This window comes from Zophobas morio, unplaced genomic scaffold (assembly GCF_036711695.1).
Source record: "Zophobas morio isolate AGI-343-1 ecotype UQ-CSIRO unplaced genomic scaffold, CSIRO_AGI_Zmor_V1 ptg000023l, whole genome shotgun sequence".
Taxonomy (NCBI): domain Eukaryota; kingdom Metazoa; phylum Arthropoda; class Insecta; order Coleoptera; family Tenebrionidae; genus Zophobas; species Zophobas morio.
In genome coordinates, this window is record NW_026972128.1 from 1203537 (window position 1) to 1229783 (window position 26247).

Consider the following 26247-nt stretch of genomic DNA (forward strand, 5'->3'; position numbering starts at 1 on the left):
TATTACGAAAAACACACTTGAATCATATGTATAGTATGCTTGTTTAATTGTAGTTTAACAATCCATGCCTATTTATTTTAACTTATAGAGGTTATCCTACAAATAAAATAAAACTCGCAAAATCAAATTTTATAATTTATTTAAGATGTTGGATTTGTTTGATTGTACTTCATGGACGAGGGAAGTTCCGTCTAAATAAATTTCAACCATATTTTTAAACTTACTCGAAGTTCCGACAAAATAACTCCTCGCATTTACTTTATGCGTAATATGGTTATATTTTTTGAAATCAGTAAAGTAGGCAATCTAAAGTTACATTTTGTAAGCTTTCATTTACTCTATTAAAGCATGAAAGAAGAGTAGTGTTTATTTTTTCATTTATTATACCTAGTGAAAAAGTACATTTTCTGGCTGTAATAAAGTGGGTTTTTACTCTTCAGGGACCGTAAAACAATTTTTGTATAAAGAGTACAAACAATTTGTTAATAATATTTAGTGATTGATTTAATCAAAATAAAGAAAAATAAAGACTTAGTCTGTAATGGAAATTTATAAGAATCCAAAGCCTCTTTTATCCTGCCTATCAAAAAAGAGAAGATTGATAGACAAACAACAACCAAGCATTACAAGGAAAGTCCGAATTTACTGGGTTAAAACATTTTCTTTGTACAGTGTCGAAAGAAAGCGCTGATGGAAAAAATGTATAATTGAGATAATAAACTTAGATTTATACAGTAACCAAATTGCCTCTTTAAACGTTACTAATTCACGTATTTAATTTTGAAACAATGATCTTATACATTGTTTTACTAATTTATAAAGATTTGATAATCCTATCCTTGCATCTTCATGCTTATAGGGTTTAGGGGTTTTGATACGTAGCTTTAGTAATTTTTCCTCTTACATAAAGAATAAATGATAAATATTATTTTTCGATGTTTTAACAACCCTCTACAACGGGTAATTCACGATTCGTAATTCAACATTTTCAGCCTACTAAACATTTTTAACCTTCAAACTACCGGGTGGGGTCCAAATGGACCCCATTGATACATTTTCGTATTTTTTCCCGTTATTTCTGGTTTAACGATAGTGGTATTTTTAGTAGCTTCGATTAAGGCCTTTTGCTATGCATTCAAAAAATATCAATTGTATAGGTGTAACAGTCTGTTACAAAAAAAAAAGAATTAGTCTCTCGGGGTCCGCATGGACCCCACTTGGTTCTTTATGTTGCCATTTTTTTGTCTATATTTTGGAGATTTTATTGCACCTGCAGGTCTTATTCTAAGAATTTAGTCTTACAAAAACCATTGTTTTATTCTTTTCTAGTTTATAGATATCGTTGAAGTTTTGATACTGACTTGCAAGCGTTAGTATCGGTGTCAGTGTGACAATGTAATCACTGTAAAAAATTAAATTTTGTTTTATCAATGGCACCTTATCAAAATCGATATCAGTACAGTCCCGCGGACGCTGTTTCGTCTATGTAAGTAACAGGAACAGAAATCAAGAAATTTTTGCATTTCCTGCAAAAGATTTGTTTGCTGAGAACATTCTACTCGTACTGTTGAATGTCAAGAATGTTGGAACAAAAAACTGCAACGAAAAATGCTTATTTAATATTGTTATGTAATTTTTTTAACTTGGTGGTGTTTAAAATTAATAAATAATTTGGATTCGCCAAAAATTTTTGATTAATTCTATAATTTTGGCTAAATAAGGCCATGGGGTCCAAGCGGACCCCACCCGAAACGATGTGTAATTTTTCCCACCCGGTAGTTCGAAGGTTTTAATAGACCATATCAATACGATAAGATCGCTCTGATAATTCTACTTATGTTGTGTTGTGAAAAAGGACTGCTGGCGTTCAGCATTAAATTATGAATAATAATTGCGCAAACAATATGCACTTAAAATCTACAAACAAGCTATTTCGTAGCTAATTTATGCCACAACACGACAAAATGCAAACACGCACTAATATCTTACATAACTCAACACTGAACATTCACACAGAAATTCCATTCCTGTAATCAAATGTTTGCTAATACAAATACGTTCCATGCAAGTGAAATGAATTAGTTATCGTTAACTTCATCCCCAGAGAATGTTATTCTATGATTTCCCTATCCGACGCTTTATCAGATACGTGATCGGCCAACGTCAAAACTACGGAACGCGACTTTTGATAAAACTTTTATTGACGGTGTATAACTTGACCTAATTGATGCAATAACTTTAGAGTGGCTCATAAAATCACACTTCCAAACCTATTAATTATGATTTTATGGATCGTAACATGGTTAAGCTTTCGTTTAATAAAAACCAAATTGAATTTTCAGCAGAACTTAAATCATCCCCTTATTCGCCTTAATAAAAATGTGATATTTTCTTCAGGTGTTTGGCTACGCGAACGGTGAGCCTTTTTTTTTGTTTTTTTTTTGCTATTCTTTCTTTGTGTTTCTATGTTTCGTTCTTTTGACGATTTACTTTGGTGCGTTTTTTGTGGCACTTTTTTCAAAGAAATAAATATCCTGAAAAATATATATTACCACTACATTAAATGCGACTTCCATGAAACGCCGACGTCAGCGTCGTTCTTTGTTGTTATTTGACATTCGTGTGACATTATAGAATCCAAGCACAACAAAGTACCTGTTACAGGCGAGATAAGTATTCTAAATTGATATTTAATATTAAATGCTAATATTAATAAATAACTCTTATTTTTACTGAAATGACATCCTCATGACAAGTTAAATTTCAAGTCTGCTATTTTAAATCCACATGAAATACAGTTACACAGTACTTACAGTACACTGGCCATCGGAATTCCCATGTTAAATTTTATATCCCATATTAACTTATGTTTGAGTAAAGATTCAGAGTTGGAATTTTTACTGGATGTAATTTGGGTTATATTTCGTCGATTTTATTAATGGTCATGTTTTAAATTAAAGGATATTTATTTAAAAAAATTTAAATATTTGGATATTTTTGTCGGTAATATTGTAGGCAGCCATGTAAAAACAGACATTTACCTGACGTTTCTAAACTTTGATTACTCGTTCGATTACTGGTTTTTAGTGACCGAAATTCGTCAGCATGCCGCAGTACACAATTAAAGAAAAAGTACAAATGGTCACTGATGGATACATTAAAGCCTTATCGACAACAGAGAAACTGCGCAAAATTTTGCTGCAGCATTGCCACATCGTTCCATGCCCGCCAAGAGCACATTTTGTGCAAATTTTTTGGCCGAGTTATAAACACAGGTTTTTTCGATCGTGGACATTAAAAACGCAATTTCAGTGAAATTATCTTTTATATTCTTCATTTATGTTTGAAATCCAGCATTCTGTTTATTTTCTAAAAACTGCAATAAATGTATTTAATGATTAAATGAAAATTATGCTGTAAAAAATGACAAGTTAAAATGATAAGTCAAGTGGTCAAAACCTTCTATGACGTACCAAAATTTTTTAATCAAAATAATTTTTATTTTCTAAAGCACAAATTAACAAATTACTGAAAAAAGTTGTAGTGGAAATTAAAGTAGAACCCTAAGGCTATTTTTTCCGCAAAAATCATCTCGGGGTTTTCACCCTAACAAAAGTTAACATGAGGTCTAAAATTTAACATGGGAATCACTATGGTCACTTTTAAAAAAGATGCACTGTACATAGATGGTAAGATGAAAAGAATAATCTACTTCGATCTTTCTTTTTAATTACAATATTTTTTCCAGAAATCTAATTTTACTAGTTTTTTAAGATACAATATTGTAAATGTTAGTCGAGATATCCATGTATGATAAAAACCAAATTTAATAACAAGGCACACTATATGTATTGTATACTGACCTCCAAATGTTATACAATTTTCTCCGTATTAACGTAACTTACAAAAAGCGAATACAGCTCATATCAAACACGAAATGCTATAGACCACAGTAACCAGCTCTAAGAAGATATTGTGGCTTCATCATCGCTGTTAGAGTGTTGTTGCGTACGTATACCGAGATGTGATTGTTATTACTTATTATTATCAATATTATTAAAATTTTCTTCGATCTGTTATATGCCTGTCGTCTGTGTTGATTTTTACTAAACAGATAATTTCCGAAACTACCGGATCGACTGTTGTCAAATTATAGATATTAGAAATATCGTGTAAATGGTAAAAGTACAAACCACAAAATATCTAATCTTCCCTATTAATAATAATTTATCAAGGACGTCACTTCACAATTTTGCGTAGTAAATGCTACTTAAACTACGAGGATCGCTGAACAACCGATCATTGTGTCGATTGGTTGGCGCATAATGCTAATAAAGTGGAGGTCACGGGCTCGATGCCTTCATGGACTGCTATTATGTTTTTTTTTTTCAAAGAAAAAACCGGATTTGTTTGATTGTACTTCAGGGGCGTTGGAAGTTCTTTCTGTCTAATAACATGAGATCAATTTTTGTATATTTAACCCTTTGGTAGATACTGGAGAGTTTCATATCGTTATCTCACCCTCTATAAATAATAGTATATTATTTGACAAGCGCATAATGTAGCATATTATTCACGAGGATGAAAATTACACACGAGCCGCAGGCGAGTGTGTAAATCATCCGTGTGAATAATAGCCATTATGCGCTAGTTAAATACGACGTTTTATCTACGACTCTAAACAAATTATACACGTTTCACAAATAATAATTTATTTCAGAAACAATAAACAAAACAAATAAGTAATTAATTATTATTATTACTTGTCTTAGCAAGAAAATTAAATGTAAAATGGCCACTGCAGTTTGAAATCTGTATTGGCTTGCCTTTCATGTCAACACGGACATTACTACTGAGGGAATGGGAATTTTTAACAAAATTACTAGTTTCTCTTAAACCACAATTAGTTTCACTTGATGTACATGGGGGAGATGGATTCATCACAACATTATCGCAGTTTACAGCAGCATACTCCTCTATGTTTTCACAGTTTTCTGCCATTACAGGAGCTCGAATTGATGTACATGGTGTTGACGAGGGATTCACCTGTTTAAAAATTTTCTTTGATGTTTCTAGTTTGTATCTCACACTGTTATCTATGTAGCCCTCTGCCACGGAGGAGCTTTTCCATCCTCCGTGGCGTTTTAAATCGGTTATGTCCCCTCCACCATCCACCAATAAAGTAGCCGAGGATCTACGAAAAGAGTGTCCAGTAAATAATTCTGGATTTGGGAGCCCCAAATATGCTGCAACTTCTTTCGGCATACCACCAAATTTATTGATACCTATTCTCTGCATAGTACATTTACCATTCTGGTAATTAAGGAAAAACACATCTGATTGCACTTCAGCTGGACGTAAATCAAGATACTTTTTGCATATTAAATAGTAATCTTCAGTTACTGTGAAAGATCTTCTAATCTTTGTTTTAGTGTTGGGCAGTGTTACCAAAAAAGCTGAATTCAAATCTTTGATGTCTTGAATTCGCATTGAATGCAGTTCTTGAGTCCTACATGCACCCATTATGCCCATTATCAAAGCCACCTTTAAAAAAATAATAAATGAGAACCTACAACATAATTTTGAAACAATAATTTCTTACCTTCGTTGCTAGATATTTTACATCAGGGGCTTCAGTGATGAATTTAGTTATTTGTTGAGGACTAAGCGTTTTCGCTTTCTTTGGCTGGTAATTTTCTCCTTGACGCTTTAAGAATGCTCTTAATTTATGGTACTGTTCTATATTAATGTTATGATTGATGTTGAGAGTACTTCGTAGCATGGAGTAATAAGTCCACAGCGTAGAAATTTTGTATTTACTTGATAAGTCTGCAAAGTATGCTAATATCACCCGTTCGGAAAATGAGGTAATCTTCTTTTCTTGTTTCCACTTCATGAATTGATTGTACGCTATTTTGTACAATTTTTGAGATTTCTCTGGTAACAGGTTAACAGCACCAGCTGCTTCTGCCACTTCGGGAGGTGTGCCAGGAAGATTTTCAGTGTTTTCATCCATTATAACTGATGATAACCTCTTATAAAAACACTCGTCGGTAATAAATTTTCGCAAGAAATCAAAATTCAAAACAATACGCACAATGGCGGCTAAGCGTCCGTAGTAGCAGGTGGCAACGTAAACAACGTCAGAGCCATCTACAATCTACAATCGCGAAATACGAATTCCGTTTAGATTGTAAATTTAAATTTTAAATCCTACACAGAATAATAACTGTTAAATATATAACACGTAAAAAACGAATACATACATAGTTTTGACGTTTATATTTTTCTAGAAAAAAAGGAACAGTATTTTAGGACATTTTGAAATAAATCCATTATTCACTAGTGTTTAATATTCATTAAACACTAGTGATTAATATGGGGTATTATGTATCTATAGTTACGTACATAATGCGTCTATTATTAAAGAGTCGTAGATAAACTAATTTTTGGTTTAATTATTTTGTTGTCGAGGGCCCATAAATTTCGGCAGAACCACAGGGCAAAACGCTTCATTATTCTACCACAAATGCTATTGGCTTAATTCGTTAACCAAATATATTACAAAGAATTACGGCAGGATGCTATGCAATACAAAGGGCGGATGTGACCGCGGAAATTGCCTTTCAAAGCCCTTGTGCGGGTGGAACATGCCCTTATTGTCCTTCAAACATTAAGAGGTTGAAGTGATTTGTTCATTATAAGTTTAGCGGGATTATATTTGAATATACAGTTCTCTCGCAAATATTTAAGATCTTCGTTTTGTCTCTTAAAGTAAATGTCACACGAACGTAAGGAATATTCATTTCTTTTAAAGGATTTCTGAGGATTATTCTCGCGTGCGAAAGAATGAAATGTTGGATTTGAAATTAATTGTAATGTTTCATTAAAATGAAATGAATCGTTTCCGTTTAGATTAGGAGGTAAATTTAACCAGCTATCAAGTACTTGGGCAGCGGAAATGATCGTTAAATCTACAAGAGTGGAACAAAAAAAACTACTAGTAATGAAAAAACTATAATGGCTGAAATAATATCTTTTACAGAAAAAATATATCTAAAACGAGTCTTATTTAATTTACGCGTCCTGAAAGAAGTAAATAAAGAAAAATCCCGAAACTTGTCAATAAGATAAAACAATGAAAAAAGTAATAGTAATCAGTTAAGTAATAAAAAATTGTATTTAAATGTGTTTACTTAATATATTTTTGTGTCATAAAATGTCGTAAATTGATGGAATAGGTTTTAAAAGATTGATATAGCAAAAGGAATTCATTGGTTAATAAAGTGGACCAACTTTATTGATTAAAAAACACCCAGTATATCCTTTTCTGTCCTCATACGTTCCTCCATTCTCTCCACTAAACGTGGCGGACTAAATTTCTCTTCTCAAAGACCCCAAATCTCATCTCAATTCACATTGATGAACGACGTTTAAATTCTTGAACAGAGTGTAAAGTTATCTCTTAATACAACGTATTGGTTAATAATATACTCCCGTAATTTTGGTTTGGTGTCATCGAGAAATATTTTGTAAGCAATTGTTTAATAACAATATTAATTCTCCTCACTGATTTTCGTTTCTTATTTAAACAAGAAATTAAATCGTATATTTTGGAGTACCTCTATAACTATCTATATATCTTCATTTCAGATTAACAGATTATTGTTGTCAATTTTCTAGAAATTTAAATATAGCAGCTAATGTTTTGTACTACCTACAAAACTTCAAAAAAAATGTATTATACAACAGCTAATACATATGAATTATGAAAATTGATTATCCAGACGTATTCTTATATTTCAAGAAATTTGCATGAATAAAATATAAAGTCAAGTTGAATATTGCAGGTGATGTTTACTTCATAATATTTTTAAATAATAATTCTTGTTAGTGTGGTGTCGACCTAGTTTATCTACCGTTTTCATATAATATATATATAGTAGTAGTAGTACAGGAGTAGGTACAGTATGTTTTAAGATTCAGATATCTCTTACTGTACAACAAATTGAACTGCCGTCATAAACTTGTTAGTGGGGATCATTAGACAACTTTTGGTTGGCCTTTTACCATCTATATCATATTTCCAATATTATTCAGAACTTGACACAATCGGTACGGTAGTTTCAGAGATTATCTGTTTAATAAAAATCCGAACTGACGAGGGGATAGAACGTCGAGAAGACATGAAAGTAACCAGTCCTCTGATGAATCTTATTGCAATACTTCCTTCACTTACGCGCGGGAAGTAAAACTTGTCCAACATGTGCATTCTATGCTGAAATAAGTATATCCTTAAAAATTCATTTTTGTATTTAAAATTGTTCACAAAACTGACATCTACTTACGTTTAATTTGTATGAGAAAATGTAAATGTCCATCTTACGCAGCCCAGAATAACATAATATTTATATTTAAATTGTGTTTATTCATTTTAAAAAGGAAAAAATGTAAGACTTCATCAGCCAAACTGGAAATGAGACAAAGGGATTCCAATTTCGCAACCCTCTTTTCATTTGGAAATGCGACTCGAAAGGACATACTTCACACTTTAGAATTTTTTCAAGCAATAAACTGTGACGATTCTCTGATGATTTTTCGCATAATGGTTTCAACCGGTAAGAAATTGGTGAAATCCCTAGGGTCTACTGCTATAGAGATCGGGCTTTAAAGTGTTCACTCCAAAAAGCAACATACAAATTGTTTTGACGTTAATTTCTAAAAATGTTTAATAAGAATTCCGATCATCAGTAAGAGTATTTCGGTTAAAATAAGTGGCTGAATTTCATCATCGTGTTTATTACTTTAAATTTCAATAGACACTATTGTTCTTAGTAAAAATTTTTACACGTCAGCATCCCAGTTTTAACATTACCTTCAATTTCTGTATGCCTTATACTTAGTTATATAAACTGATCATTCTTAAAAACAACCATTACATTTAGAGAAGACACCAATTACCATCTTTGCAGTTTTACTTTTAGAAGATATACTACTTTTGCGATCATCAATGAATTTAGTTCTTCGCAAACAGTGGCCTGTATATCTCTTCGTAGTCTTCAGAGTACCAAAATTTGTTCCCATGGTGGAATAAATGCTTCTAAATTTATTCTTTCCAACACGCGGTACAATTCAGTGAAAAGTCTTCTCACATTACAACCTTACGGTCATAACGGCGTCATTTGTTGTCCATTTTCATTTCACGAACATTTACAAAACTCATCTTGATCCTCTATGTGATATACTTCTCTGGACTTCCACGGTTTCAGTCCCTCTTGCCGTTTTTACAAGGATCTCTGCGGGAATTAAACCAGCTTACTCGTTCATAACGTATCCTCTTGATACCGTTCTCATTATCTACTTCGTAATTAAGACATAACTTTGATTAAAACTTTATGATCGATTATTACTTAGTAATAGTCTAACCACTAGTAAAATATAAAAGTTTGAATGCACCACGGGTATTATTAAATGTTTATACCCTCGGACTAGAGGCCCTCGGATAACCATAAACAACTTCATAGTTTCCGTAATAGTAATTTTTGCAACAAATTTTAAAATGACGGTATTTTTGTTAACAGTGTGCAGCGCAAAATGAACTCCGAGTTGGATAATATGACAATTAAAAAAAACCATTCATGATCATTCGATTAAGTAATATTTTTCTTGAAATCTTTTTTTAAACAGCGGGTTTTTGGTGTGGTCTTGACATACTTTACTTTTGACTAACTTCCTAAAATATTTATGTAAAAAACGCATCACAGTTGTAAATTTTAAACTTTCCATGAAAGGTTTTACCGCTTATTATTTATGATGTTGCTTGCGCCATTATCGAGTGTGGCTCTACTGTAATAAATTCAAGGCAGCAATATGATTCGCAATTTAGAAACCATTGGCTGTAATAAAGGCCCGCTGTTCGGCAAGTGTTATATAATTTTATTGTCTTTCTTCTTGTTTTTAATCACATTTAAACTTCTTAGATGAACAGATATTTCTTAAGAGCACCCTTTACTGAATAGGTCCAAAGTTAGAAACGTGAGAAATGTTGGATGCGCCGGGAAACCGTCTCTTTTTTTCTCTAACAGTAAACGCCAACGTAAGTAGGTCTAGCAAGTGAGTAAACCAAGTTGCATTATTGGCATTTTCTAACATCTGCTGACATATCATATTTCGTTTAGAACCCATTTAATGGAATTCATTCTCACTAATATATCTTCATATCCACTTGTATCCCACCAGTTTTCTCTTAATTCGAAATCGATAAAGTCCGGTGAAATAAAAATATAAGTTCATTTTGCTCATAAAGAAATTTAGAAAAATATTTTATACTTCTTGTAATTCGGTATTTTATTTAAAATGTCTAACTGCTTTTCTTGAATACCAAAAAACTTATTTTAATCTTCATAAAAAAATTCCACTGGCGCATTTAAAAAAAAATGGCGTAATCTTTTCAGTAAACTTTGATGTTTTTATTCGTTTCTGCCCATTAAATTCTCTTAGTTGGTTGCAAAGGAACATCCCTAAGAGTTTGAAATTTCCAATAATTCTAACGTTTGACAATTGCACTTTTTTTAAGTAACTGGTTTATAGTTTCGGAGATTTTGTCTAATAATTTTCCATCTAACCGACAACAGACAGACGGAAACGAGAAACTCACTGCGAAACAGCAAGGAAACATGAAACGAAATGAATTTTAACAGCCCATTAAATTGATGCTAAATGAAACTAATTATTGTATGCGTGGACCTATCGTTGCACTCTATAAATTTGTAACCTACGAGGGTGAACTCACAATTTCGACCCTCTAATGTCTTAATTATCAATTTATATACAACACGCTAAAGCTTTTGACAGCTTTCACAAACACATCAATAATGGCAAAATCGTATCAGATCTTCTACCTAGTGACGTCAATGTCAGTAGTACAACCGTTAGTGACACTCAAAACAGGTTAAATTTAATCGTCCTTTACACTCAACTATGGTAATAAACCCTTTCGTAATAAGTTTTGTGCAAATTAGAACGGTAGTTGAGAATAATTTGTTTCAGCAAGTATTGGTGTATAATGCAATCGAAAACAATCTTAATCGAATTTATTTCTCTAAATGTCGTTCGTCATTTTAATCACTGTGTTCTGCAGAAAGATCGATATGCAGCTTTTTCAGTAAAAGTAACTTGGAACAACTTCATTGTGGATGTTTCTTCATGAGTTGGGAGTATTTTTATTTATTTTATAATTTGATTTGTGCTGACCTCTATAAATACCTACCTTACATTAAAAAATGTAACTTAGGCTTGGGAAATAAGAATATGATGGCTTGTATTTTTTTAGTGATTCCTTTAAAACTTGTTTTCTGAATTCATTAATATATCATACTTTACATACACTGCCACTGCCTTCAGTTTGAACCTATTATGTCACGAAAACAAACCCTGTTAACATGTTTACATTTGGTCTGGCGCGGAGTGCGAGGAAATCAGGTGAACCTTCAAACAATTGTTCCAAATATATAAATACGTTGATAAAGTGTAAGTTTGCGCCTGTTTCTTAGTGAACTTTTATTCTGTAAAATATTCCAATTAACATTTCAACAAGAAACATGTACCAGTTCCAACAGGTGCATTACACGTACAATAGTAATACTTAGGTAAAATTATAGATAATACCAGTCACAATATAAGAAAATGTAACTAATTTGATTATCCAAATTAGATTTTTTGCGAAGATCTAGGGTGGCCCATTTTTCGTGCCGATGAGTGTATTTTGCAGATAATTTTAGTAGTGATGATAGTCTGTTTATAATAGGAGATTTTAATATTCCCCAATACACCACTGATAAAAATGACACTCTTGTTCTTACACTTAACAACTGTAATAGGTTTTTGAATCTGTGTAGCAAATACTAATTGTAATGTCGTGCGTGATTTAATTCCTATCGTTGTAGAAGACTGTTATGATCCAGCTCTCTCAATTTTAGTTGATTTGAAAAGTGACAGCACAAATTCTTGTCCAAATAATAATGTAAGTCAAAATCTTTTAATTTTCGTAAAGTTAATTTCCCTTTGCTTTATCAGGAACTTTGTAATGTTGATTGGTCTTTTTTAAGTAATTTCAAGGACACTGATACCATGGTAGAACACTTTTACAGCTATTTATATAAAATATTAAGTAAACATGTACCAACATATAGAACTATTTCCAAAAAAAAACTAGATTCCCACCATGGTACGATAGCAACATAATCAGTAATATTAAACCCAAATCGTATTATCATAATAACCTGCAGATATATAACTATAGAAAAAATTGTGGTCCTATGTATAATCCAAAAAAGGTCTGACAAGAATTCGTGGTCATAATCTATAATGATAATTCTCTTAATATTCCTTCTGATATGGTTGATGCATTTGCCTCTTCTTATACTCAATCTTACAACAATAACTCCAACATAGATACTTACAATTCGAACACACCAACGGTCTATATCAAAGAAATTACTGAACATGATATACTTACTGCCATAAATTATCTCAAAAATTCAATTATTTTACCTACGTTTCTTTTACCTTTATTAGCAATATTTAATGCCACCCTGGTGTCTTTCCATCGAAATGGAAGCTGTCTAAAGTCATACCTGTTTTTAAATGTGGTGACAAAGCTGATGTTTCAAGACATCGTCCGATTTGTATCTTATGTAATTTCTCCAAAATTCTTGAAATTATTTTATACTCTTACAATCTTACATATATCCTCATGTGAGAAACTTTATTTCACCACAACAACATGGTTTTATTGACAAACGCACAACTGCCACAAATCTGGCATGTATATATTTCAATTTGCTCCGAAGCGATTGATAACCCATCACAAGTGGATACAGACTTTTCAAAAGCTTTTGACCGTATTGATCACAAAATTTTAACATATAAGATTGAAGCATTTGATTTTACAGGTTTGGTTTTACATCTTTTGAAATCATATTTTTCTCATTAGTCTCAGTATATCTTCTACAATGGTTTCTCTTCAGTTATATATGATTAATTCTGGTGTGCCTCGAGGAGCCAATATTGGGCCGTTATTGTTCATAATGTCTATTAATGATTTACGAACTATATTAAAATGTCACACTCTATTGTATGCTGATGAGGACCAGTTGTATAACGTTATTAGTGATTTCAAAGATGCACAATTACTGCAAGATAATTTAAATCGACTTAATTTCTAGTGTTCTGCAAATAAACTATACTTGAATGTGAATAAATGTAAAGTAGTATCGTTTACACGTAAAACCTCTCCTATAATTTATCACTATAAAATTGATAATGACCCACTAATTAGAGAAAGTGTCATCAAAGATTTAGGTATCTTTTTTGATTATAAGTTAACGTTTGTGTATCATATTAACCATATAATAGAGCGAGCAGTTTTACTATTAGGATTTATAATAAGACAAGCCAAGTCGTTTAATAATATTACAACAATTAAGGTTTTGTTTAATTCTTATGTTGTTGCATGTTTACAATATGGATGTATTATTTGGGATTCAATTTATTTCATTCATATAAGTATTATTGAAGCAGTTGAGAGGATTTCTCAAATTTTGTTTGTTCAAAAATCATGGCATCTACCCGTATCGTGGAGTCGATAATTCCATTTTGTTAGCTGAATTTGGAATGCTATCTTTGGATATTAGAAGACAAATCACCACTAACAACATTCTTTCATAAAATCATTCACTTTAAAATTGATTGTCCTGAGGTATTGCCAAGCATTTTATGTTCCACGGCTGTAGAAGAGCATTGTCGTTATACTCTCCTGCAGCTCATACAAATATATTATTGAGATCCGGAGATCCCCTATTAACTTGATCTGTATGTTGTATAATAATAAGTTTAAATAATTGCATGTCTTTTACCTCAATGAAATCAATTTCAAGAAATTAGCGACGAACATGTTAAATTAATGGCTCTAGTTTATTTTGTTAAGTACATTATTATTTACTTATTTACTTAGGATTTAATTTATATTTTTGATTTTAATTAATATTTAAATCATTAGATTGATCTTGTTTCTTTTGTTTATTTTGTAATTAATAATATTGCTCTGTAATAGGTTCTAGGAACTGTAGGACCATAAAGATTATTATTATTATTATTACTATAAACCATAGGTGCAGGAGTGTCTAATTTTATAAAATTTAAATGGCGTTTATTAACACATTTTTAGGGGACGTCATCAAATGGATCGTGGAAAGGATTAGACAAATTTTGGTCAGAGTTTTACCATCTACACGATATTTTTAACATACCTATAAAATTTGACAACTAATTTTTATGGTTCGCTGTCGTTTATTTAAATTTACGTGAAAATATCCTATGAATGAAAACTAATCACAATTCAATATAAGCTCGAATAGGAAACATATTAGTCAGTACAGAGATAAAAAGCTTTTACAATTTTTTTCCAAACAACAATATCTAGACGTTTTTCTAAACTATCCAACACGCACGTTATCTGTTTTAATGTGGAGATAGCGTTTCATTATGTTCCCAAAATTACCTATAAAAACAAAAATCTCCGCTTTAACGTCGTAGGTAACTATGATACCACAAATCTAGCGAATTCAAGAATTCATTTTAGTCTAAAATACACTCATACATCACTCTTAATTTACAGTTAGAAACACATGCTTAATGATGTGCAGTTGCCCAATAAACCAAATTAAAAACCGATGATTTACCGACCCCAACACCTCAACACAAATCAGACAGATTTGCACTGTAAAACGTTTATTTTTACTTAATAAACTGTAAGACGTCGACTTTTAAATCCTGGCTATTTAAATCGTAAAATAACAGTGTTTAAGCTCATTATTTCACTTTATTTATAACTACATTTGCATAATAAATGCCGAACAAATTTAGCTTCGTTTACCTGCAAATTATAATTTTATCTCCCATTTTCTCGAATTTATATTTCCCTCTTAAAAAGTTTAATCGTCTCTTCATGATTGAACTCAACTCACAGCCATTAACTGACGATTAAACTTTACCGCGCCATTAAATTATCACGATTCTAGCATCAGCATTCTGATATCAACGTCAGCAAGCATCTTGACATTTATGACGTCACAAATAACGGCTGTCTGACGTCAGCGCAATTTTTTAATGCTGAATTAAAACAGACCGCAACGTAAAATCGACTATTTATTTCTCTGTTGTGGGTGGAAATTCAATTTTCATAAATAATTACCTCTGCAGAGAATTAATTCATCTCCCGCAACAGAGTGAGTAATTATGAGTCCCAGTATGTTGATAATTACCAAGTTCAACACCAAACATTACGCAATAGTAAATATTTAAAATCGAACTGTGGAAGAACTTGTGTTACTCTAATGAATTTTCTTTAAATATTTACGAAACTTTAGTCAAAATAAACGTATCAATGTGTATTAATGAAAAAGTGGATCATTTTTTACAAGTATAGTGGAACATTTTGACTCGAGCAACACTCCGGATACTGAACCCAATGAACTACCACTTGTTCTTGAGATGACAGATGCAATTCTGGGGCACAATTAACAGCCCTACCAAATATGTTTCTCACTGATTCCACTCCGAATCTTCCCCTGTCCCCTGGGATCTCGCAACATGACACTAACTAGAACCAACCAAAATCTTATTAAAAGATAACAAGCTTCATATTTATATTACGAAATGACCGAAAGCAATTTTATAACGTGATTTAGAGCCCTATTTAACTCCTGCCATGTCTGCACAGAATAAAATACTCATTTTAATTTGCGGAATGGAATTTTCGATATTCGCCACGAAAATGAAGACAGTAATGAAAAATTATGTTGGCCACCGAGCAACAGGTGGTCCCGAATTGTTGGCTAATTTATACAATAAATATTAAATGCAGTACACAGTAGGTTAAAAAAAATGTGAAAACCTATTAGTACTGACCCGGCGCATCCACCATAAATAAAATCGGCTCGGATTTGTTTCTATTGTGAATTTTCTGGTGCGTGGGGATTTGTCGTTTAATTAATAATTAATTTAAAATTGAATTCAGCCATCCAAATAAATTTGTATTTTATGTTTGGTTAAATGTATAATTAGATGATTTTTTCTGAATGTGACATAAATTTACAGTGTCCTTAAAGTATAGAGTAAATTCAACATAAAATTTAGCTCAGGAATTTTCAATTTCTGGTTGTGGTATCATTGGCATTTTTCATTTGATCGCACTTTTATGTACTGAAACATACTTCAAAAGTTATGAAAAAATAACTAGTCTTGCAGTAGAAATTTTATCGAATTTATTCAATATTTTATGGACAAAGAGTATTTAACAAGAGTTTTGTCACTGTTTAATGTATGACTGTATTTCGTGATGCATGGTTACTTCACACATAAAAACAAGGAAGATGCATTTTATGAATAACAAATTTGAATATTTGTGGTAAAAAAAATGTTTTTCTTTTAGCTTGGTCTCAACTGGTACGGAAATTGCAGCCCTTCAAAAATGGGTATGACAGTTTTTTCCTTATGCTTTGGAAAGAAATGCATTTCATAAATTTTTTGGAAAAATAGTTAAGGCTGATTAAATTTAATTCGAATTATATGTGCATTGTAGGTATGCATGTATGTGTGGGCTGTGTATTATGCAAGCGCCGTTTAAAATATGAAGACCGACCAATTTGTGACTTTAATTTTTCATAAAAATTCATATCCTGTTTTGCATTTTAATGTAGTATGTAAAAAATTTGGGCGTTAGTAAGTAACTGACATATTTCATATTGTACATTTTTCAATCCTTCGTGACTTAAATTCTGAACATATTCGATAAAATAACTCATATTTTGTAAAAAATTGTCATATTATTGAAAAATGAAGTTAATGTTTACAAATGCGATTATCCGAGTAAGAGAACATTTTTCACGCATTTATTTTATAGTATTTTTCAGATCTTCTTTTTTAATTCAACAATATTCTTATTATGATATTTATTTATTTATTTATTTATTTATTATGGTCTTCTAGCCAGTTTGCATTTAGCACACCACTGACTAAATAATGTCATAATTTAACGAAGAAAAAAGATATGACTTTTTGAACACGACTTTCAACTTATTTGTATTGTTAAGTAAAAAACTGGTCATATTTAAACCAAACCATATTTAAACATGAAGTTCTGGAATTTTAGTCAGCACTAATTAACTTCACTTGACCACCGTACAATAATCTAAAAAATATTTTCACTAATTTATAAAAATTGCTCTACAGATATTTAGACCGAATTTTCCTCGCCCCTGAAGCAGACTCGATCAAATAAGTACAGCTCCTTCAAAAATTTATAAAATTTAATTTTTAGAATTTTATTTGATGATAACCCCTATAAGTTAAGATAAAAAAATGTCTTGACTGTTAAAGTACGCGTGAAGAAGCATGCTATGCAGTGGCGTAAATAACACATCCGCAGCTCCAGTAGCGTAACTACCGGTGTTCCATGTGTTCGCCGGAACACGGGCCCGCTTCTTCAAGGGGCCCGATCCAGTCACACGAACATTTTTTTATTAGATTTTTTTATACATATTATTGCCCAAATTACATCCCGAAATAAAAAATTTTAAAATGTGCGGTAATCCCAGGATCGATCGTTCATTGCTATTTACGAATTTTTTGCTGCAAAGGGCTGGACTTCTGGCGGCATCTCAATATCATGGACTCAATAAACTCGGGTTTTAGCGACCGGCGGCCGAAAATGCAGCAGCATCTGTTTCTAATAAACCTGTCGCAGTATCGCAATCCCATTGTGGCAAATCTAACATCCCATGTAGTAAATTACCAAATCTTTATAATACAAAAGTATGACTAATTTATGATGCAGGACAACAAAATACTTAAATTTTGACCTCAGATCTACAGTGAAACTTCATGCTGTAATAAGACGTGAAAAAAAATTCAGTTTTAGTTGTGTTTTATGAAAACTTTCGTATTTTCAGAACAATTTTAATTTTGTACTTGTGGTGGTTTTTTGGAATAATAAAATACATATATCTGATGTATGTTACAACTAATTTTTTAAGTAGAAAAAAAAACTGTACTGCGAAATTATTACAGAATGAGTACCTAGTACCTGCCCTAGTTTCACTGAAATTATCACAACTATGTTTCATTTTTCTTACAATACCTCTTTCGGTGGCTTCAGCGGAAAGATCTTTTTCGAAATTAAAAATAACTAAACATTTTTTAAGAAACACAATGGGTCAATACAGATTATCTTCACTGAATCTCTCAATTGGAAATCAAATTGCCAAAAGCTTAGATGTGTCAAATCTTGTATCAACTCGTGCCCATTGGAAAGCAAGAAGAAAATAATTTTGAGATAAAAAAAAATGAGCATTTTTATTTCTAACAAATATGTATAATTGTACTCCTATATATTTTAATAATATGTAATCAGGTAGTTTCTGTATTTTGTTTTTAATTTAGTTCAGTGTTTCAGGTAGAATAATTTTAATAAAACGTAAGCAATCTACTCATGCTTTACTCATTATACTCGTATTTTTAAATATTTTTATTTCACTGTTCATTAGGGGCCCCACAGTGTTGTAGAACACAGGCCCGCAGTTTGATTGTTACGCTATTGCGCAGCTCCTACGCCACGGGACCCAGAGTCGAATGATACAGACAATATAAAATATGTATATTTAAATCAGATAACCAACTTGAATATATGTATTGCCACGAAATTCCGGTGGGATGGGGATGGTCCGGAATCTCGCCGATAACGTGCGCTGGCGGCGTACCTGGGTGCCAAGCCTTGGGCCGACTAGTGCCGTTGATATAGGAAACACGTCTGGCCGACCTAGGCTTATGTGGCGACCTTCACGTCACCGGGGGTGGCGCCTTCGGTCAAAAGCGGAGGTCGCTCGAGCGCCATCTCCCTCTCCGGGGGAAGGAACGCCGGGGTTGCTCTCAAGCCGGAGACACGGATCTCAGACGATAATAAAATAAAACAGCAAGGAATATTTTAAATAATAATCGGGTTTATTCCCTGCCATCAGCTACATGACTAAAATAATAATAATTACGGCTAATATTGAAATAATTACAAAGCAAAATCTGGAAATCGCGCGAGGACGGTACGGCGCCCCGGCAGGTGAGCACGGTGGTGGTACACAACGCGTGCACGACGATTTCGACATGTGACGGTAACAACAAAGTAAAAAAAAACCGGTACGGTGGTACGGTTTTTGGCTCGGGGCCGGCGATTCAAAAACCGGTACGCCGAAAGGTAGAAAACCCAAGACGGTACTTACGGTGGTTTTAGGGCGTCTGCAAAAACTCAAACTCAACGAACTGCACCTTGGCAAACTTGTCCACACGGCAACACTATTTCTACGCCCTTTGAAGCTTCGAGGCAGAATTCCCTTCCGCCGCGGGGGTGCGACGATCGCCGCTTTACTCCCGTCTCTCGCGGTACGCGTCAGGGTTTCCAACCCGCGAAAATTCGCTTCGTTACAGTATATATATACAATATCAAAAGTTTGCATTTGTGTTAAAAGTAAATGACATTTGATTGATTTTGTCTCCTCAGAACAAAAGGGAGGACAATATTATTAATTACGCAACAATGGGGCAAAACGACCTAAACATTATTGTGGGTAAGTAGCTATTATGATGGTAATTATTATTCTATCATTTCTATCATTATTAAATATAAGCGGGTGCAACATTAGTCTATTCTCAAATTTTTGAGACATGCTGGTGAATCGTTCTTGATTTGATAAATAAAAAAAACGGAGTGACTATTCGTACACACAGTATGTACGAATAGTACAAGAGCTATTGATACACACGGTGTGTACGAATAACTACAGCGCTAATCGTACATACAGTGTGTACGAATAGTACGCGCGCTGTTCATACTCACATGTGGGTACGTCCACATTACAAATGATACAAACAACTGTTCACACCATTTTACTCTCTCTACTGTGAATATTCTGTAGTTCGATTACGTTGAATATTTCATGATCATCAGATCATCAGATGGATAAAGATTTTGTATATAGGTATCACTCAGTAATTAGGCGTACCAACACAAGTTGAAAGCTTTTGGCGCCAGAAATCTTCAATTTACCTTCAAACTCCAGTTCAAATTTAATGATTTTTACGAGCGTTGCACGTCTTTTCTAAAACCATATGGTATACTTATGCTTTTACAAATCTGTGACTATAAATCGCAAAATGGGTATAAGTGACAAAGAAAAAGCTGTATTATGTCAAATACAAGCAAAATCGTAACTGTAACAGGCATTAGAAATAAATCCAAGAGACTAAGTGGTAGGTATTTTTATACAGGGTGTTATTGAAAGGTACGTACAACAAAATTGACAGTTCTTCGCGAAGTCTAAGAAGTCTAAAAAACTTATTTTGTGTTGCAAAAATTATAAGGGGAAAATCAACCCTTATCCAATCTTTTTAGACGCTACTGAAGGATAAATTGGTAAAATTAATTTATTTTAGTAAATCCTAGCAACTGTAACAATAAAACTTTTGTCAAAACTAAATGTTGCTATAGAAACGAGAGATGATCTTTTTATCAGGGGCGTACAACGAATTTGGACATAAATTTTAATAATTTTTATCTCTAAAAGGAGAACATTTTTACCTGAACTTTTTTTAAGTTTAGCACCCCTACTTCGAGACCAATTGCCGATTTTATTTTGTACGTACCTTTCAATAACACTCAGTATATTAACATAAGAAACAAAACACAACAAAACAGTGCTAACAGACTTAACTTTTATTTTTTGTACATTTAAAAAAAAAAAAACTTTAAAACAAAACAATGGAACTATTTTTAAGAAGATTATAAGAACTAAAAAAAAGATAGTTTAATAATTAATTAATAGAGCATCTCCAAGTGTTCAGTATCATATTAAAGATTCTTGCTTTCACTGTAAACATTACAAAACCAATCACCTTTTAGTTTTCGCTTGATATTGGGACATTTCTTTAGTACTGATTCCATTCGACATCTTGTTACAAATTCTGCAGTGCAAGTTCTTGATTTTTTTCGCAGTTATCAAAAAACGAAGTAGAGCGGAATAACCGGGTGCTGCAAAATCTTTTTCGACTAAAGATACATGCACTTCATTTTAAAAAAATTCTGATTTGATTAATTTTGGCTCAGTAGGTAAATGGGAAGTAGTATATTTAATAGTGGATTCGTAAGATAAACCAATCCATTCAAAGATGAACTTCTTTTTTTCATAATCTGATTTTAAGCTGTATTTTACTGGAACCCCAAAAGTTTGTTTTTTTCTTTTTACTCCCACAGCCGTTGACAAGTGACCTTTAGGGCGCCCACAACGAATCACTTTTGAAGGAAGTTTTGTTGCTTTTAATTCAAACAAAAATTCTTCATTTAGGTTGGTTTTGGATGATGAAACAATAGTTCTTTTTGGCGGAGTAGGCTCGTTCATTTTTTGTAAAGAGCAACTATGTAAAATATGACATTTTTTACTTTGATTCTACGAGATGGTATTACTAGTAGATTTCTGTCTATAGACTTCATTGTTAGCAAATATTTTTGCAAACGTTAATTGAACAGCATTCCCTACAGCATCATAGATGTGCCAATCAGAGCCTTAATTTTCCTCATTTGTCTTTGTTGCAGTTTCTTGGTGTTCATTATCCTGATGTTTACATCGTGTACCACTGCATTTTTCATATTGCTTTCGAGTATTTTCTATTAGTTTTTTGTTGTTATTGTTTATTTCTTCCAATGAATTACTTTGATTCAAGTCTTCAACGTAAATAATCTGTTCTTCCACATTTTTTCACAGTGTGTTTAAGCATTTTCCTCTGTGAAATTCATTTCAATTTCTTCAATACCTGTATCAAACACTTCGTTTTGTTAGTGACTGCATTTTCAGACGAACTTGCCAGTTCACATATAAGTACCTCTACATTCATTTCGTAATAATTGAGAAGCAATTTGGCGTCTTGCATTTTTTGCTTATATTTTTCAGTCCCAAACTCGGATATAACAACAGCAAGTCTGGAAAATAATTTTGCTGCTTATTCATATTTTTTGTTAGCTCTAACAGCTGTAGGTGTTGGAGATGCGAAATCCAATATTGTTACTTGTTGGCATGCATCATTTGCATACAGATTTTCCATATTGCTAGACGCTCTGTGATAACTTAAATAAAAATTCTTCTTCCAACGATTAAGCATCAAATTTTCGTCAGACGGATTCAAACCCATTTTTGCTCTTAAAGCCAAAATGTGGCAACATGGCAATAGCATTTGGTTAGAAAGCGGCAGTCACATTTGTCATTTTTCGTTTAGTTCTAGGTTTTCCTTAATTTTGCATAATTTTGCACCATAAAAGAAAATTGTTGCAGTAAAGATTTCCAAGCAAAAGGAGTAATTAAGTTGTGATATTTCCATTGATAAGTATCCCGTTTAAATTTAATTATTTCCTGGTTAAGGAGTAAATCGTGAACTTCTTTCTCTTTCAATTGGTAATGAAGATAACACCTTCTTGAAATCAGTGAAAAACTGGTCCAAAGAAGACAGTTTTTCAATACCTGCTTTCAGCATTTGATTAATATTTTCTAATCTATTGGTTGCATTGGTTCCAAATGTTAGGCAGTGATGACGATATGCACAGACCCACTGTTTCTTTATGTCGTGCCAATTTTTCTCATAATATGCCGTAACTTTGGGAAAATTGAAACTTATTAAATTCTAGTTCTATATACTCTCCGTCACTATGGCTGTATGTTATCCTCTGTATCAAATTCAGGCACTGTTCTCTGTGAGCAGACGAAATCTTCATTTTATCCACAGTAATTTCCCTGCGAAACGTCTTTAGAGTGTAGTATAAGCATAATAACAGCCTAGCATCTGGAAATTCCTGATTGAAAATGTGATGGTCCTTCATATCCTTATCAGTGAAAGCAGTTTTTGTTGCCTCCCAGTTTGCATTTTCTTTTTTGAATAACTGAGTCTCTTCGCCTAAAGTAATTTTGTCCTCATCAATCAACAGTGAGTACAACGACATTCTCAGGTTATTGAGTTTGTAGGTGCCATCGCACATTAATATGTATTTCCGGAAAGTACTTGAACATTTGTTTCATTGTCTTACTTCGGTAGTAAATTGCTCTTAGATTTTTGTCGCTATTTCGGAAAATTTTTACTGAGTCTCCTTCTTGAACAAGTTTCGGGAAAATCTCTTCGAGTTTGTGTTTAATGGGCTTTAGCAATTGACTTTATATTTCTAATGTATTTCAGGGTTACGATTTTGTTTGTTTTTGACATAATATAGTTTTGTGCTTCTTTCGAATTGGCTTTCATTTGCATAAGGTGCACCATTTCTTCTTTGTCTCTTGGATCCAGTTTGCATTTCTAGCCATAAATTTGTAAGAGGATTCTTCAAGTCTGTGATTATGCATTTCTGTAATGCATAACTGATGATTATCGTTAATATTTATTTTTATACTAGCTGGACAATTATCTTGCATCGTTTTGTGTCTTCTTTGATTTACTCTTAAAATGTTTCCCTCTTTTGGACCTTGCATAATCAATTTTATAATATTGCACGTCATCACTACAGTTAGCGGCCTGTTTCTTCTTTCCTTCGGAAATTGTTACACTAATTCTTTTGTAAAAATATATATAATTCATGTCATGTGTAATTTTTTAAAGTTAGCGCCACTCTTCGTAAGTTTCGAAAGTTTTTCCGACTGTTAACATATTGTAACTTTATTATCTTGTTATAGAAAGGATGTGCAGTACTTGTAAAAATTATTAAACTCGATCTGGAATGTCTGGAGTTTGAAGGTACGTTGGGAACATTTGTGGCGGCAAAAGTTTGTAGTTATACTTATATCTGCAAAGCTATGATTGGACTTACGTTAGTACACGTAATTACTGAATGATACTGATATACCTACATACACATACCTTTTATCTATTTGATGATGGTCACTAAATATTTAACGAAATTAAACTGAAAAATAGGCACAGTCAGAATCGTTCGTGTGGGGGCGTACAATTGTGTGTACGAATAGCGCTGTAGTTATTCGTACACACTGTATGTATGAATAGCTCTTGTACTATTCGTACATACTGTGTGTACGAATAGTCACTCCGTAAAAAAAATGGAAAATGCGAATCTAGAACTAACGCGGAGTATTTCAGATTCAAAGCCAATGCACATGCTCTGCTGTTATTAATTTTTAATGATTTCTTCCATAAAAATGACAACATCTTGACAACTCTTCACCAAAAAATTTTGTACCTACATTACTTTTTCTGATTGTTCATTTGTCTTAAAATAAAAATTACATTTTTGATATAACTCTTACATACAGAAACAATAAAAAGAGGCACAGATTAAATTTTAAAAAAAGCACCACTACACAATTATTTTTCACAAAACCTGAGCTACGTTTACCATTTCCGAGATTTTAAAAATATAACTAAAACTGAATGAATAATTTCGGAAAATTTCTTGGTTAAGTATATTCATGTTACTTTCTAATCCTTGCTTTCTTTGTAAGACGTTGCACTACATTTTTTGATAGTTAAACAGGAAAAACGATTATTAGCAATTTCTTGTTAATTATAAAAAAAAATTGTGGGTATTTTCACTTGTGTAGTACATGTTTGGGATAAAATAAGATATAATAGTAACACTTTCGAATTTAGATATTTTGATCTAATAACTTGTATTAAAATCAAAATGTCTTACCTACTTTAATATTTATAGTTCGGAATTTTTTCAAAAATTTCCAGTTATTGTTTTAAAGGGGTCATGTGGAATATTCAATACATTTTCAAAGTGTAATATCTATTATTAACATACTTATTTTTACGAAATTCAAAATACGAGAATAACCTAACCACGGTTTTTTTTTAATTTTGATGAAATTTTTCAACGAGTATTTTTAAAAATCAGTTTCTTATTTTGGAAATTTCTTAACGCGCCACTGATTTCAGCTTGAATTGACATTTTTAAAGTCACGAATTGCTACCATTGCCAAATAACATAAGTATTTGCCAAAATTAAAAAACCACCAATACTGTATTCTACCTTTAAAATACAACTGACAACACCATAGCTTTAAATCTGATGTTTGAGATGGGGGGAAAACAAACATAGGTTGTAACTAATTTATACTCAATTACAGATTTTGAAAAGGTTTTGACGTTTCAAAACAAAATTTTTAATTTATCTGTGCTTGCGTGTTTCCTGATGACAGTTGACATTCTAGAGTTTTTTTTTGTTAGCAACTGAAATTAACATGTGTTTTTTTTTAATTTTTCAAACACTATATTATTATATTGATAACTCAATTTTGCTTTTAAGTGACATATTAATTTACATTCGCAGTTTGATTTTAACGGTAACTAGTAAAATAGTATGCAGAAGAACGTAACTCATGCAGTACTTTTTTCTGTAATCCTGTAATTGACAGCAATTATTTTTCGTGAAAATTTGCTTGTAATGTAATGATTTTTTTTTTTTGTAAATATTTTTAACTTAATGATGGCGTCGTAATGTTCAAATCAACAGCTAAAATATTTCAAGATCGTTGTCACATATAGGTAATTTAAGGAAAAAACCATAAACAACAATTGTTGTTAAATTCTAATTTTGATTTTTGATGGCGCATTTTGAATATTTCTTCAATTTTTTTCTCTGAAGTGCAACGAATAGCAAGTTTCATTTTATTCGGACGTTTTTGTTATTTGTTGGATACACACTTATAGGGTGCATCTTCTTCTACCCAAAACCGAAATGACACAATTCCAATAATTCAAAACAAAATTTAATTTGAACCAAATTTAGTAGAAAGTAGAAGAGTAATTCCAGCTGTTTTTCTTTCAGCTGGATCTCGATTCGTATGGAAATTGAAGCCCTTCCACAATGGGTATGGCATTTTTTAAACCTATTGGGAAAACCAAACGATGCTCAAAACAAAGTTTGTTGCCATATCACAAAGCTGCTTCGTCACGTCGTGAATATTCCATTATCTAGATGCTTTCCTCGGTAATTTCTTATATTCTTCTTCAGGAATATATTTTTCACCCTATTTTTCAAAATCATTACCTTCGGAAAAAATAGGTCAATCAGTTAGACGAGATTCTGGTTACAGTTTGTTCTATTAAATTTAGTTTGAATTTTGAATGATGAAATTTGAAAATGTCAAA

General features: G+C 32.3%; 2 protein-coding genes across 7 annotated transcripts in view; one reads left to right on the plus strand and one right to left on the minus strand.

Annotated features, from left to right (window-relative positions):
- The window catches only part of LOC135134452 (orexin receptor type 2-like), a 185637-nt gene that overhangs the window by 153777 nt on the left and 5613 nt on the right, over positions 1 to 26247 (plus strand). For 2 of the 6 annotated variants that reach the window (XR_010281313.1, XM_064063134.1), the window contains one exon: positions 16493 to 16535. The exons of the other annotated variants lie outside the window; for them this stretch is intronic. Coding sequence is in view for 1 of the 2 variants with exons in the window: in XM_064063134.1 (XP_063919204.1) it covers positions 16493 to 16535 (43 nt within the window). In the remaining variant the exon portion in view is untranslated. The remainder of the gene's footprint in view (positions 1 to 16492; positions 16536 to 26247) is intronic. 6 annotated transcript variants of the gene reach the window in all.
- Positions 4725 to 6198, minus strand: LOC135134303 (uncharacterized). Its single transcript, XM_064062940.1, has 2 exons — positions 5603 to 6198; positions 4725 to 5544 (listed from the first exon to the last, which is right to left on the minus strand). The coding sequence occupies exons 1-2, from the start codon at positions 6014 to 6016 to the stop codon at positions 4747 to 4749; spliced, it is 1212 nt and encodes a 403-aa protein (XP_063919010.1). The 5' UTR covers positions 6017 to 6198; the 3' UTR covers positions 4725 to 4746.

What these genes read in the sequence shown, in the direction of transcription:
- LOC135134303 (XM_064062940.1), bottom strand. Translation starts at nt 6,016, where the DNA reads ATGGATGAAAACACTGAAAATCTTCCTGGCACACCTCCCGAAGTGGCA. An exon ending in TAAAATATCTAGCAACGAAG is followed by an intron (nt 5,545 to 5,602) that starts GTAAGAAATTAT and finishes ATTTTTTTAAAG; the next exon opens with GTGGCTTTGATAATGGGCAT.